This window comes from Dreissena polymorpha, chromosome 11, assembly GCF_020536995.1.
Source record: "Dreissena polymorpha isolate Duluth1 chromosome 11, UMN_Dpol_1.0, whole genome shotgun sequence".
NCBI lineage: Eukaryota > Metazoa > Mollusca > Bivalvia > Myida > Dreissenidae > Dreissena > Dreissena polymorpha.
Genome location: NC_068365.1, coordinates 55,901,960 through 55,915,709, shown reverse-complemented (window position 1 = coordinate 55,915,709; position 13,750 = coordinate 55,901,960). Strand labels below are relative to the sequence as shown.

Genomic DNA, 13,750 nt, shown 5'->3' with positions numbered 1-13,750 from the left:
CGCTTTTACTTTACAAACTCTATATATGTTTGAATGTATTTGAAAAGCGAGAACTTATTTGGTATAGTTTTCGACCATGTTTGTCAATAGCGGACGGTAATAGAAAAAAAAACAAGATAAATTCAGATTATGTTTTATTTGTTGAGCCTTTGATAAATAGGCATATTGTACGTGTTAAGAATGCATGAGCATTCAAGCAATATGAAACTAGCTGCAAGCACATAGTATTAAACTAATCAGATAAAGGTAGTATTGAGGAAAAAGACAATACACGCAAATATTCAGCACTTTAAATATACCAAAAGAACTGTAAGCACATTGCGTATTTGTGCTTTTTTGTGTGCAAACCCGATATATTTCTGAATGTATTTGAAGAGCGATTTTCCCAGTGCAATTTACACTCCATTGTAATATTTAGTAGCCGAGTTACGATACTCTCACTTATGTTAAATATCTATTGGAAATGTTCGAGTAAACTGTCATTAAAATTTGCTGTAGAAGTTAAATACAATCCAAAACTTTAGGGACCCGTTGTTTTCAAAAGTATCGTTCAATGTTTACAGTTTGATCATGAGTGTATAATTGATTGAAATCAATACCTTCACGCTAAACACTGTTTTAATTTGAATAAGCCTGATTTCAATGGCGTTTTGTCGACATGATAAACAACAAATAAAACGACAGACACATTAAATTTTAGCGAAAAGTTAAGGAACGTTGAAAAGAAAAAAGTAAACACGAATTTCGGAAATATTTTAATTTAGAAACAAAAATGGCAATAACATTGTGTAATTCAATTCATGATCATTTTGAAAGCTTAAGTAACGCTACTGCTACTTTGTTTAACGCTATAGCTGAAGAAATCAGTTCATATAATACTTTTAACGATGAAAGTTTTAAGTGTGTATTTGTTGTATTTTCTTATTTCTGTAAGCTTGCGTTTAATATTGTTTCATTGAATGTACTATAGGCAAACTGTACTGTTAAGGATATGATTTAGAAAAAAAAATACATTAAGAAAGTGTACAGACTACTGTCTCGCATAACCATGGTGTATATGCTCTCCTCTTAAAGACTGCACACATCAGAGGTTACGTTTTTATTGAGTTGAAAGGTTACGTTTAGTTACTTGAAAGCACCGTATACTTTACAGAGTATCTTTCAAAAGTGTAGGTGGTATGGATATTTCAATTTGAGAAAATGTCAGTCTTAAGGTCCTATGATGACATACACATATATTGACCTACACATAAAAGATTGAGTTATGCCAAGTATTATTATAGTGGCCAATATTACTGCAAAATGTAGTTCGTTGGCGCGATGACGCACGTGTTTTGTGTGTTAATTCTTGAAAATATTATGTAAACTTTTGCTACAATTGTAAAGAGCTGGATTTCTCAAAACCATATGGTTATATCTTGGACATTAGTTTAATATACTGCACTGACAAAAATTCACGATTTTGGCATATTGACCGAATATATGTTTATTGCAAAAACTATCAATAGCAAGCATTTATTATCATTAACTTCCATGATAGGATCATGCACCTGTTTAAAAACAGAAAAAAACGGGCTAATAACATCGCTGAATAAAACTACTAAAGGTCCACTTTATAAATATTCATAAAGGGATAACAATTTTGTCTTTTGGAAGAACATATGAAACGGTTTGCTTTATGCACCAATCTGTTGACTCCGATTGTGAAACACCAGACAAACAAGTAACGCGTGAAAAGCGATGAGATGTGTTGAAACGTATAATGTGTTTAATAGGAACATAGAGAATACTAGGTTAGCGTTGAATACAGAGAAGTTTATGTTGCGAGGCTTAGAACGCCGGAAGCGCGAGCCTTGGCGAGCTTTTTCGGTGTTCGAGCCGAGCAACATAACTTTCTCTGTATTCAACGCTAATCCTAGTATTCTATTTATCTCATTTGCATTTTTCAACGTGACATTTAACATAGATAGATCTAATAACCTTAACAATAATTTTAATTCAGTCATAAAAGCGCTTAAAATCTAACAAATGTAACCATGCGTAGTGATATACATGTATTTGTTCTGGTACGCAAAATAGTCTTTAAAAAATTCACACACTAACTGTAAAACAAGTAAAAATATCACCATATGCTACATTCAATTTTACGCAGTATGCGAATTTTAATACATTACGACCGCGAAAAGACGATTTTACTTTACTATAATTGATTTTATTTTCGAAAGAAAATGATCAAAATCCAATATGGCGGCGATTGCTCCTGACAAAATGCTGTCGATGTCAACATACATGTACACCATCGACGACCTAGTTCTGGCTACCATAACTTTAAATGTCGCTTTTTAAGATTTTTGACTGGCGCGACTTTGTACAGGTCTGTCAATACTAAATAAACTGTACGCTGAAGTTTCTTTAGCTATCGACGACCTTGACAATTTTGACGAGTAAACAGACCATTGCAGCGACTGACACTTTATTTGACAAAATATACAGGGCAATACGTTTTCCGACTTCGAACGACGACTTTAAGGACGCGCAGAACGTGTTTTTTATATAATGTTATGGGTATGCCGTGTGTGATCCGATGCATCAATGGCGCCCATGTTAAAATCATTTCCCCGAGAACAGGGAACGACAAAAGTACAAACAAAAATCAAAACACGTAAGAACTAGTATCTTACCTTTAATTATCCTTAAAAATCCATCTAAAAATCCATTTAACTCAATAATTGACGATTTTGCATCTAGGGTCTTTAATAATTATTTTAGCATAGTTAAATAAAGACCCTTATGCCATTCTATCACTTTATTCAAATGAGTTTATGAACGCGATAAACTTTCTTCTTCGTCACACGCTACCTTATGTACTCTACATTACTGCTGTTCAAATGAACCGGAGCAGTTTATCTAATAATAGCCGTTGGTAAACTCGGTTGCATTTGCAGATTTCTGCATACAAACATAATTATGTCTAAACTTGCACAATGTTTTATTTATCTATGGTCAATGCCCTTATTGTACGAAAAAATAATTTAATATATAAATACACAAAGAATGGAAAACATTCCAGTGCACAACAGATAAATGAGTAGAAAATACCCGTGTACAAAATGGGACGTTCCCAATTCCAGTGTGGTGCTATTTTTACCATCTTATACTTAACACAGCTCTATGCCTAACGATAATAAAATAGGAAAGCAAACATAGCAGATCATTCATGAACTGTGCGATATGTGTATGGCCATATCTTCGATGTTGTTATATTTTCAGCCTTCAGAGGCTGGTTGCGGTATTGTGTTTTTATTATTTTTTAAGAAACCTTGTTTAAGACCTTTCTTATACTTAGATTCTTATACATTCTCTGTACTTATAAAGTAAACGTGTATGTTCATCAATTGAGAGTTCTGCAGGTTATACTGAATTTTTACAGACCATTATCTGACAAGCTGCCTCTTACTCTTTTATGTATGTTGACTTGGCAATGTGTATTAATGTGATTATAAGATTGGTGGTTTCGCCAAATAAATAACCTATGGACACTTAAATGTACTATGAATATTGCTGGGCCAAGTGTGAGGTTTTGCGCTCTATAACCAGGTTTAAACCCCCAATGCTTTGCATTGACCGTTCCAAGGCGGTGACCCCAGCTTTATTCATATTTTGTGTTTATGTTGGTTTGTATTGTGCTGTATTGTGCTGTTTTGTACTGTTTGGGCAATCGGTCACTTGCCTTAAATAAAGGACCAACTAATTGTTTTTAATGAAAATTCAATACTGCTCCAGCAGCTGGAGTTTCACTTCTTTATATTGTTGTACATTCTTAATATTTAAGTTAATTTTCAAAAGTAGATCTATATGCTTTGGTTATAAACAATGCACATTACACGAAATAAGGAAAATGTGATCAATTGACAATTCAGATATGTCGACATACAGTACATGTAGAAAACATGTGAAATAAGTCGCGTTTATAATAAATCGTCAAAAAAATGGGGAAAATGACGCAATAAGTATGTCATTTTATGACGCCATCAATCAGCTGATTCATATACGGATGGCGAAAAATTATGTCATATGACTAGATTTAAAGGTTGAAGGTCGTATAATTTTGAAGCTTAAGTTTTGTCGACTTTGTTTCTTATGAAAAATCATTCAGTGGTAAAGTTAATATAAATAAAAAAATAACAAAACAAAAATCGTGTAATTTTATATTTTATTTCAACATTTCTTTTGGTGAATATGTCATATATATATTTTTCTGCAAAATATGCACATTTTCTTCTAATGGGTGACCTTAAAATTCGATCAATGAACCAAACAATATTGACCTAATTTTAGCGCATATCGCATGACGTCATTTAAAAAGTAGTCCGTGCACGCGACAGGTATATTCCACAGTGTTGAATACAAGAAAGTATATTCCACAACGTGTTATACCGTCAATGTCGCGGTGAAAATGGGATAAAATACAAATAAAGGATATGGATAAAATATGCAGACAGAAACGTGATCGTGCTATCGGAATGCCCATCGCTCGCACTTCCGGTTCTCAGGTATATACAACTTAGTCATCAAATTCGGTAAACATCTAACATAAGTTTTGCAAAAATAAAACTATTTCGCCTTTGAATATAATTCTTCCATTTTTAACCCTCAAATGCAAAAACATAGATATACCGAGTGTTCATAACATATAAACTGACGGCCAAACGCCAAATACAAGTAGCCAAAACAAAGTACAGCTTCCTTGACCCTTTGCATTGGTGAGATTTATATTTATTTTCTTTTGAGATTCGGATAAAAAATGATTAAGACAAGTTTATACGACAAACGGGACGACTTTAACTTTGAAATTATGAATTTTCCATTCCTAGATGGTATCATCTCGTAAGGTCCATCATATGGTATTTACATTTCGCAGTTGGTACTTAAAGCCAGAGCATGTTCATGTATTAAAGATTTTAATGATCGTAATTTAATATATTAACGAAGAAATTGTTTAAACAAGGTTTTTGTATTATAACCTACGACGCAAATTCGTAAAAGTTCACTCAAAGTATGGTGATTTAATTTCAAAATACAATGTTTCTTTAAAATGACATTAAACTAATGGAATTTCCCACCATCATATTATGGAGTTGTTTTGAAGCGTGTTCGCAAATTAAAATACCTTAACGAAAATATTTATATTTAACCTTTCAATTGAATAAACTCATTTTTATCAAACGGATATGATGTTGACGTACTTAAAAACACATGCTTGTTTGTTTTCGATGCACTATATATTTCCTCTCTTAAAAATTGGAATTATTACTGGAATTACTATTTTATATGTTTGATTCTAAAATATTCAATAAACACAGCTGGTGTTATTGGTAATTCGATTTAACAGTACTGCCCCTTAAATATTTTATTTTTTTTATTTTACAATACTGCCAATTCAATCGTGTCATCGCTTCTAATTAACGTCATCCGACACACTTTCACTGTTTTCTCTCTGATGGACGTTTCTTGTTTAATTTATTATTTTAGCAGTCACATAAACAACCAAGCTATGCAATATGGTTCTTTTACAGCCATTATTGCAGCTTCTTCCTGTATTTGTACGACGATGATCTGAAATATTAATTATATGATGCTATATTCTTAAATCTTTTTCTAAAAAGAAGGGATATAGTTGACACTTGTTCGTAATTTCATTTCATCGTTTCTCAAAAAAGTTGCAACTCATTTGCTCTGGCCTCATTCCTACTAATGAGTAATTAAACGATTATTAAAATGAATGCGTTTTAATTCAATTTTATTACTATTTAATTTGAGTTGCAATGCTATGAGGTTTATTTTTATATACACTTATGTGTATCATGAATGTTGCTGGGCCAAGTGTGAGGTTGAGCGCTCTGAAACCAGTTTTAACCCCCAATGCTTTGGATTGACCATTCCAAGGCGGTGACCCCAACTGTATTCTTCTATGTGTGTATGTTGTTTTATATTGTACTGTTTCGTACTGTTTCGTACTGTTTTGGCAATTGGTCACTTGCCTTAAATAAAAAACCAACTAATTTGTTATAATGAGAATGCAATACTGCTCTAGCAGCTGGAGTTTTACTTCTTTACATATGTAGTTCGCACTATACTAACATATATAGGTTATACCCCAGCTTTATTATTCTATGTGTGTATGTTGTAAGGACCACGAAAGTGTATATAACGAGAATGCAATACTGCTCCAGCAGCTGAAGTTTCACTTTTATACTTTATTACTTAACATAAAAGCTGCGGGATACAATGGACAGAATTTTGAAGAAAGCTCGAGGCTTAAGCTGTGTCTCTATTATTTCTGTTAGAAAAGCTGCTGATATGGTGTAAACAACAAAAGGTATAACAACAATTTATAATATTGACAACAGTACGAACAATAGAACGGTGATCGGTATTTGTATACCGTTTAGACATGGAAAAATAATATACATTTTAATATTGGTTTATTTGTTTATTCAATATATACAATAGACATACAGTCAATGAGTATACATTATTAAAAGATAATAACGTATAAAAAGGCTGAAATGTGATCAGTATTGAATTTCATAATTTGATAAATAAAGTGTCAAATCATGAAATGGTCAAGGGCACATTTTTTGGGATTACAGCATTTATAATCTAGTTAACAATTAATGCTATAACAATAACATCAAAAACAACAAAGGCGAATTTACAAAAGAGCGAGAAGTAAAGTTTGAGTAGTGAATTATATACAATTAATCAAAATAATATTTATACAGGTTCTTGAACTAAATGCTTTATGTACATACATAGCCAAGTTTATGTTGGTACTTGTTTTATCCGATTGCATTAAATGTATCATGTATGGCCTTTTCCAGTAATATTTATTTATATACAATTTCCTTATATCATCATATTAGGAACATCGTAATAAAAAATGATACTCATCCTCAAAAACATTGCTGTGTTGACATTGTCTATCTTGAAAAGTTATAGCTTCAGGTTTATACCATCTGCCTGATTCGATTTCTAATCTATGGAATGAAACCCTTAATCTACAGAGAACATATTTAAACTTATGTATACTTACATGTTTAAAGTAAGGTTGCAATTCAAATTTACAAAACTGCCAGTAACTTATTGCTCTTGAAGAATCATTAATCATTGGCATCCAATTTCGGATAAATGTATCATTTAATCTAGACTTTACCAAGGATAAAAAGAAATTTTCAACACCTGCACCTTGGTTTAGTCATGCATATTGAAAGGCTAAGGTCTGTATACGATAACAAACATATTTTGCCCTATAACGTTTATTTGGTTTATTTATAAAATATCTCGCACACGTGATTATAAAACCACTTTACATACTTATGATCTTCTAATTGAATCATCTTCAACCAATACCGTATAACATAAATGGCTCTTTTAGTTATCAAGCGTCTTCTTCCAAGTTCACCATATATACCATTGTTCTGTGTTTGAATTTTCACTTCTTTTGCAAAAATTTAAGTAAACTCTTTAAATTGCCAATTGCATCAGTTAAGCCCTAGATTTCTGACCCAAAATGAGTAAAATAAGCTGATCAAACAACACTTATTTGGTATTTATTGAAACTGTTGGATTCTTTACTAAATATTAGTTAAGCTTAGAAACAGCTTTTGAGGCTTGGCCTGCAAGTGTTTCAAAAGTATGTGCAAATGATCATCCTACAGTGAATACAATTCCTTAGTATGTAAATGATTTCACCATTTCTAATGCTTTCACTACTTTATATTGGTATTTGTTCACAAATTAAATATCTTTTCTAAGTTGTTCCCCTTTTTTGAAAACCATAATCTTTGTTTTATTTGTGTTATCACATAATTTCCCCTATCACAACATTCCGCTAACAAAGGCAAACCTTAAAATAGTTCTTCCTCAGTTTCTGCCATAATTGTCATCTGCATATAACACAAATAGTATAGCACAGTAGTGAAGACAGCACAAAGACAGTTCGTGTTGACTTTATCATATGTCGGACAGTTGAATACGTGATTAAATGGAACACGTATGACAGATAAGGAAATTCCACGTTTACGAAATTAATTTTAGTGTGTGCAGACATCATTAGAGCAATCATGTTACGTTTATTGATACTGCTGTTTTCTGGATTATATTTAGTAAATTTATCCAACGGTATTGATCTTTTGGGTAAGTTTTTTATATTAATTTCATGTATCTATACAGTGTTAACATTGTCGTTTGAAAAAAATAATTGTATTAGTTTAAATCGAAATTATTATGATTCTTATCGCTAAGGTCAGATTTATTGGTCCTGGTTAGCAACCATCGTGCATCTTTATAACACAGATATTAGTGCAATGTAAATTGCAAATATGTCAGCATTACATATCACAATATATGTAACGTTTTTAAAATATCTGCTGTAGCTAAGTGGACATTGAATTGTTTCTCCAAAGTGTAACATGATTTCAAAGTTGAAAAACTTGTAGAAACAATATAATATTTTTAATGTATTATTTTAATTGTTTAAAATGTATATTTAACATTAGTGTTAATTTGTTTGTAATGCCATGTTATCCACCAGACAGTATTAACACTAAACATATAAATGTAAATTGTCTCGGTACAAAATGTTAACAATACAAGTGGTGTTACCTAAACAGATGGAATAAAATTTAATAACATATCATTCAAAAGCCACTATTCATTTTCGAAAGATTAAAGATGAACACAGATTTTACAGATTGCTATAGATGTCACACGTTGTGTCACAATTTCCCATGAAAAACAGATGTTATCAGTAAAATTGGTAGAAAATCTAAACACAGCAACAAATACACTGTGAATATAATCTGTTTTATTATCCATATTAATTACACTGAACGAAATGTAAGGCTCACTTAAATGTAACTATTTTCTAAGTTTTAAATTCCGTCTCCTGTATGCCTCAACATGTCCAATCACAATAGTCTGAATAACGCGTTATGAAAATGATTCTTTAAATTTATTCTCTATTTTTCGCCCCACATACACGGTTAAGTATATTAAAATGCCTGTATGTGTTTTACGCCCGCACCATTCTATAGATTTACGCCTAAAACAATTTCGGCGTGAAATTGATCCCGCCTGATTTTCGTGCGGAATTCACGTATAACGTGCAATATCCCCTCTATTCCGTCTCAATTGTTAATACATGTGTGGTCGTTTTGTTAAAGGACTTTAGAAATCAAGTTTTGTTCTGTTACTGAGTCATTATGGGATTTGATGCATCATGGTGTACATGTTTCATTATATATACTTTTTAAAAGAATCAATTAAAAAACAAAACTGTGTAATTATTTTAATCTTACATGAACTTCGAATGTATGTGAAAGATGTAATTTAACCATTTGATAGGGCTAAATGGTAGAAGAATCTTACGATTTAATCTCATGACATGACTTTTGTATATGCATTGTAAACAGGCATTGATTAATGTAGCAGTACAGTACAATTAAAAGTTATTTTATAAAATAATTAATACAATAATATTATAAAACGTCACCTTGTAGTAACCTATATACCAAATTATAATTTTGTATTAATTTTCTACACCTGACGATTGCACCACCAATATAAGTTTAAATGAATTGTTCGCATGTGCATAATGTTATTATATGTTCATTAAGTGTATGATTATTGTGTTCTGATTGAAAACAACTGTGTGTTTACTCTGTTTTATTGTATAAAAATAAAAATAACTAAAATATAAAGCCTAAAAGAATTGTGTTGCACCCTGCTCATAATTAATTATATTTTGCTTACAATCTGGGTGGTCCACACGACGATCTGATGTTAAGTGCCATGGTGATCATAAATGAAATACATGTTTATTGCTAAAGGCCAATTGTTCGAGTTACTAATATCCTTAGCGCGTACAGTTATGTTATTTAAATTATTTAACCCTAAATTTAATCCCAAACTTATAGATGTTATCCAAATGTACGTCGGGTACTTAAGAGTAAAATATGTGTTTGCTGATTATTTTGTTTGATTTTCATTATTTATAAATGTTTCAAACTTCGATGTGATTTTTCAGGAATTATAAAACAAATCATTTCATTATTACATAACATAAAATATGTCTTATAACATTATTCAAAGAAACTTTTTATGCAATATTGCACTATTGATCGTAGTTATAGAAATTTTCTGTACAGTGTTAAGGGCGTAAAAAGACACTGGGGTACATCGCCGTGTTGACATTAACTGAATCATATCGGTAAATTTAATTTAAACATTTAGAAACATTATCTATTTAATCTGTAATAAAACTATAAAAGTTAAGAAATAAACTTTAAGTAAACCAGTGGAAACCATATTAATGGTTTATTCGTGAACATGCTGCAGTAGACTTGTATTATTCGTATCCAAGCAGCCGTAGCTTAAACAAAAAAAACAACAACACACATTAACAATTTTACTTATTGCGACTCTACTTGTTTATGTCGTTAAAGTGTCCCGCGCTTGTGTTGTGTATTCACTATCACATATGTACATTTGCGAAAACTTCAAGTAATTATTGTAGACATCAGGGTGTGATATATTATCAGCTAATAACTATTTTAAGGGCACATGCTATTTTTAGACTAATATAACATATTTAGTGTAGAATGTGGCGATATAATTTGGAGGATTATTGTATAAGAAGCCATGCGTGAATCTTTTTTAAGTAAGTGCAATATTACGTTCATTTAAATCCTTAACTCAGGAACAAGCCTTAGCGTATCTAATACCTTCATACTATATTATAAAAAAAAAATCAAATGAGGCATACATAATGAGCTCTAGAATTATACAACATGTATGGTGCTTAAGGACATTAATTTTATCCCCATGTCGGATTCACATAACTTGCTGCGGTTACAATATAACTTAAAACTAAGTCTCGATCCTACGATTACTACAAATACGTAAGCTACAGTGTTAATCTGTGTGTGACAAAGCTCTTGTTTGTTTGTTTATTATTGCAAAAGTTTTATATTAATTTCGAACTAATTGAACTGAGCTTTTTGTCGTTATTAAATCAGTACGCATTAAGTGAGTTTAATTCATATAAGATTGTGGTATAGATTCATGAGATAACGCTGTAGGAGGAACCTGTCGAGTATGCTTATACTGTTTTAAGCGGTACTATTTGAATAAGTTTGTGTGAAATGGACTTAATAAGTGTTGTATGTTAAAGTATGATGCGCAACGACCAGATAGATCTTATATTTTTATATTTTGTATTACATAAGTGTTGGTGATTGTCATGTAACGTTATTTTGATTGATGTTTTTCAATTGAAGATTATATTCTAATTGAGTATATCCAACCTAAACTGGATTGCATATTGATAAATAAGCTAAGACATTTAAGATTAACATTCGTTGTTGTCGTTTTCTCCTTAATTAAACATCACGGGCAATGGTAAACTGTGTATATACATTAATATCGCTGATAAATAAATATGCTAGTGTTCAGTGTTCACCTGCAACGTATCAGTACAACGTTGTAAAATACCTAAAATGTAAGCAGTTGTTAAGAATGTAGAAGCAATTTAGTTGTATAATGATTTTCAAACTATCTTATGAAAGTGAAACTGTTGTTAAAGATTGGAAAACTGCACATGTGAAAGCATTGTTTACGAAAGATGAAGCTGGTAACCACAGACCCATACGTTTGGCTTTTATACCTTGCAAAATGATAGAAAAACGTGTTAGAGACTGTATAGTTTCATACATGAACTCAAATAACATGTTTTCAAATTCTCAGTTTGGTTTCCGTTCTTTACGTTCGTGTGCTCTACAACTTTTAGACGTACTGAAAAAATGGACTGAATGGATAGACGAGGGTAACAGCTTTGATTGTATTTATTATGATTTTAGCAAGGCATTTGATACAGTACCGCACACCCGATTGATGAAGAAATTAGAGTCTTATGGTAAAATTTTGAACTGGGTAAAAGCTTTTCTTACTAACAGGAAACAACAAGTTATTGTAAATAAAAGTGAATCTGAATGGTGCAATGTTACAAGCGGCATACCGCAAGGAAGTGTTTTATGGCCCACGCTTTTCTTGGCTTACATAAATGACATTGAGGACTTAATTGAAAGTACCATTATACTTTTCGCAGACGATACAAAACTATTCAACCTTGCACAGTCGAGACAAGATACGGACCAAATTCAAAGAGACAATGACAAATTATTTAATTGGAGTGATACTTGGCTTCTTAATTTTAACACTGAAAAATGTGGAGTAATAAATTATGGATAAAATAACCCAAACAAGACTTATCTGCTTGGAACAGAATCTGAAAGAAATGAAATTTCAAGTAAAACGCAAGAAAGGGACTTAGAGATTATATTCAGTCCTGATTTGAAATTTAGAGATCATATGAACCAGTGTATCAATAAAGCCAACAGCAAAATAGGACAAGTTAGAAGGACTTTTCTTCATATTACTACAAAACAACGAAGGAAATTACAAGTCGTTAATCAGACCTCACTTTTAATATGGTAATATCATTTGGTACCCACGATTCAAAAAAGATATACAAGTTGTGGCACGAGTACAAACACGTGCGACTAAATTAGTTTACTATGTTAGACACATGCCATACATTGAAAGACTTAAAATTTTGAAAATACCATCTTTATCTTATCGTCGTTTCCGTGGAGACATGATCGAAGTTTTTAAAATCTTGAATAAAAAAGAAGATATTGAATTTGACAGAGTTTTTAAATGAACGATACAAGGACATCAGAAAATACTTCTTTTCTCAGAGAGTGATAGATCCGTGGAATAATCTACTAGAATTCATTGTTACAGCGCCTATGGAAGGCCAGTGCATGCATGCTGCTAAATTACAATTTCATTTTGCTTAATGACAATTGTAGTTTACTTCATGACAAAACCATGTTGATATATTACAATTGGTAATACCCGAGATTACATGGATGTTGCTAAATGACAATTGCATTTTGCTTTGTTTTATTTGTTTTAAAATAACTGCGTCTTCCTTGCGTGTTGATGCTTTTTGTATAAGTTAGTGTTACATTACTTGCATACTTCGTTTTAATGTTTACTCGTATGCAAATCATGTATTCTTGCGAGTAAATGACAAATGAATCATTTCTGTTAAAAAGTTCATGTACCTATCTTCTTGTTGCTGAACTATCATCATTTTAATACTAAGTTATGCGTGAAAATGCATATTTATTGTAAGTTTTACTAAGCGAAATGACTAAGCACAAGGCAGCAGCTCACATGAATTAAGCCGAATGCCGACTGCATTAAGACGAACGCATTAGTAATACTGAATTCATATAAGAGACGGGGAACCAGAGTTTTTTATTAATTTTCGGTAGTTATCGGTAGTGTTCGTAAAAATGTTAATTTTATGCACGGTGTTGTTTCATATATACTCTGACAAATTTCTCCATCGCGCCATTTTAAACGTGTGGTCACCTATCTATTCTAAAAGGTCAAGTATTATTGTTTATTACGTAAATTGCATACTATTTTATTCTCCATTTCGAGCGCTAGGCTTTGCCATTAGTATCCAGCAATACCCGTACGAAGTAAATTGGCGTGATCCCTGATTATAAACTTGTTTTCATTTACGTTCCAAACGTCGTGTTGAGCGAGTATTCTCTGGATCACAGATGAAGGGCGCGTGGCCAAGTCACTTTAACACTATCAATTTGTCATA

General features: G+C 31.8%; 1 protein-coding gene across 6 annotated transcripts in view; it reads left to right on the top strand.

Moving 5' to 3' along the window:
* Positions 1-8,107: 8,107 nt before the first annotated feature.
* The window catches only part of LOC127851147 (sushi, von Willebrand factor type A, EGF and pentraxin domain-containing protein 1-like), a 60,375-nt gene continuing 54,732 nt past the window's right edge, over positions 8,108-13,750 (top strand). For all 6 annotated transcript variants that reach the window (XM_052384736.1, XM_052384734.1, XM_052384731.1 and 3 more), the window contains exon 1: positions 8,108-8,199. In XM_052384736.1, coding sequence (XP_052240696.1) covers positions 8,127-8,199 — 73 coding nt within the window. In that variant the 5' untranslated portion in view covers positions 8,108-8,126. The remainder of the gene's footprint in view (positions 8,200-13,750) is intronic.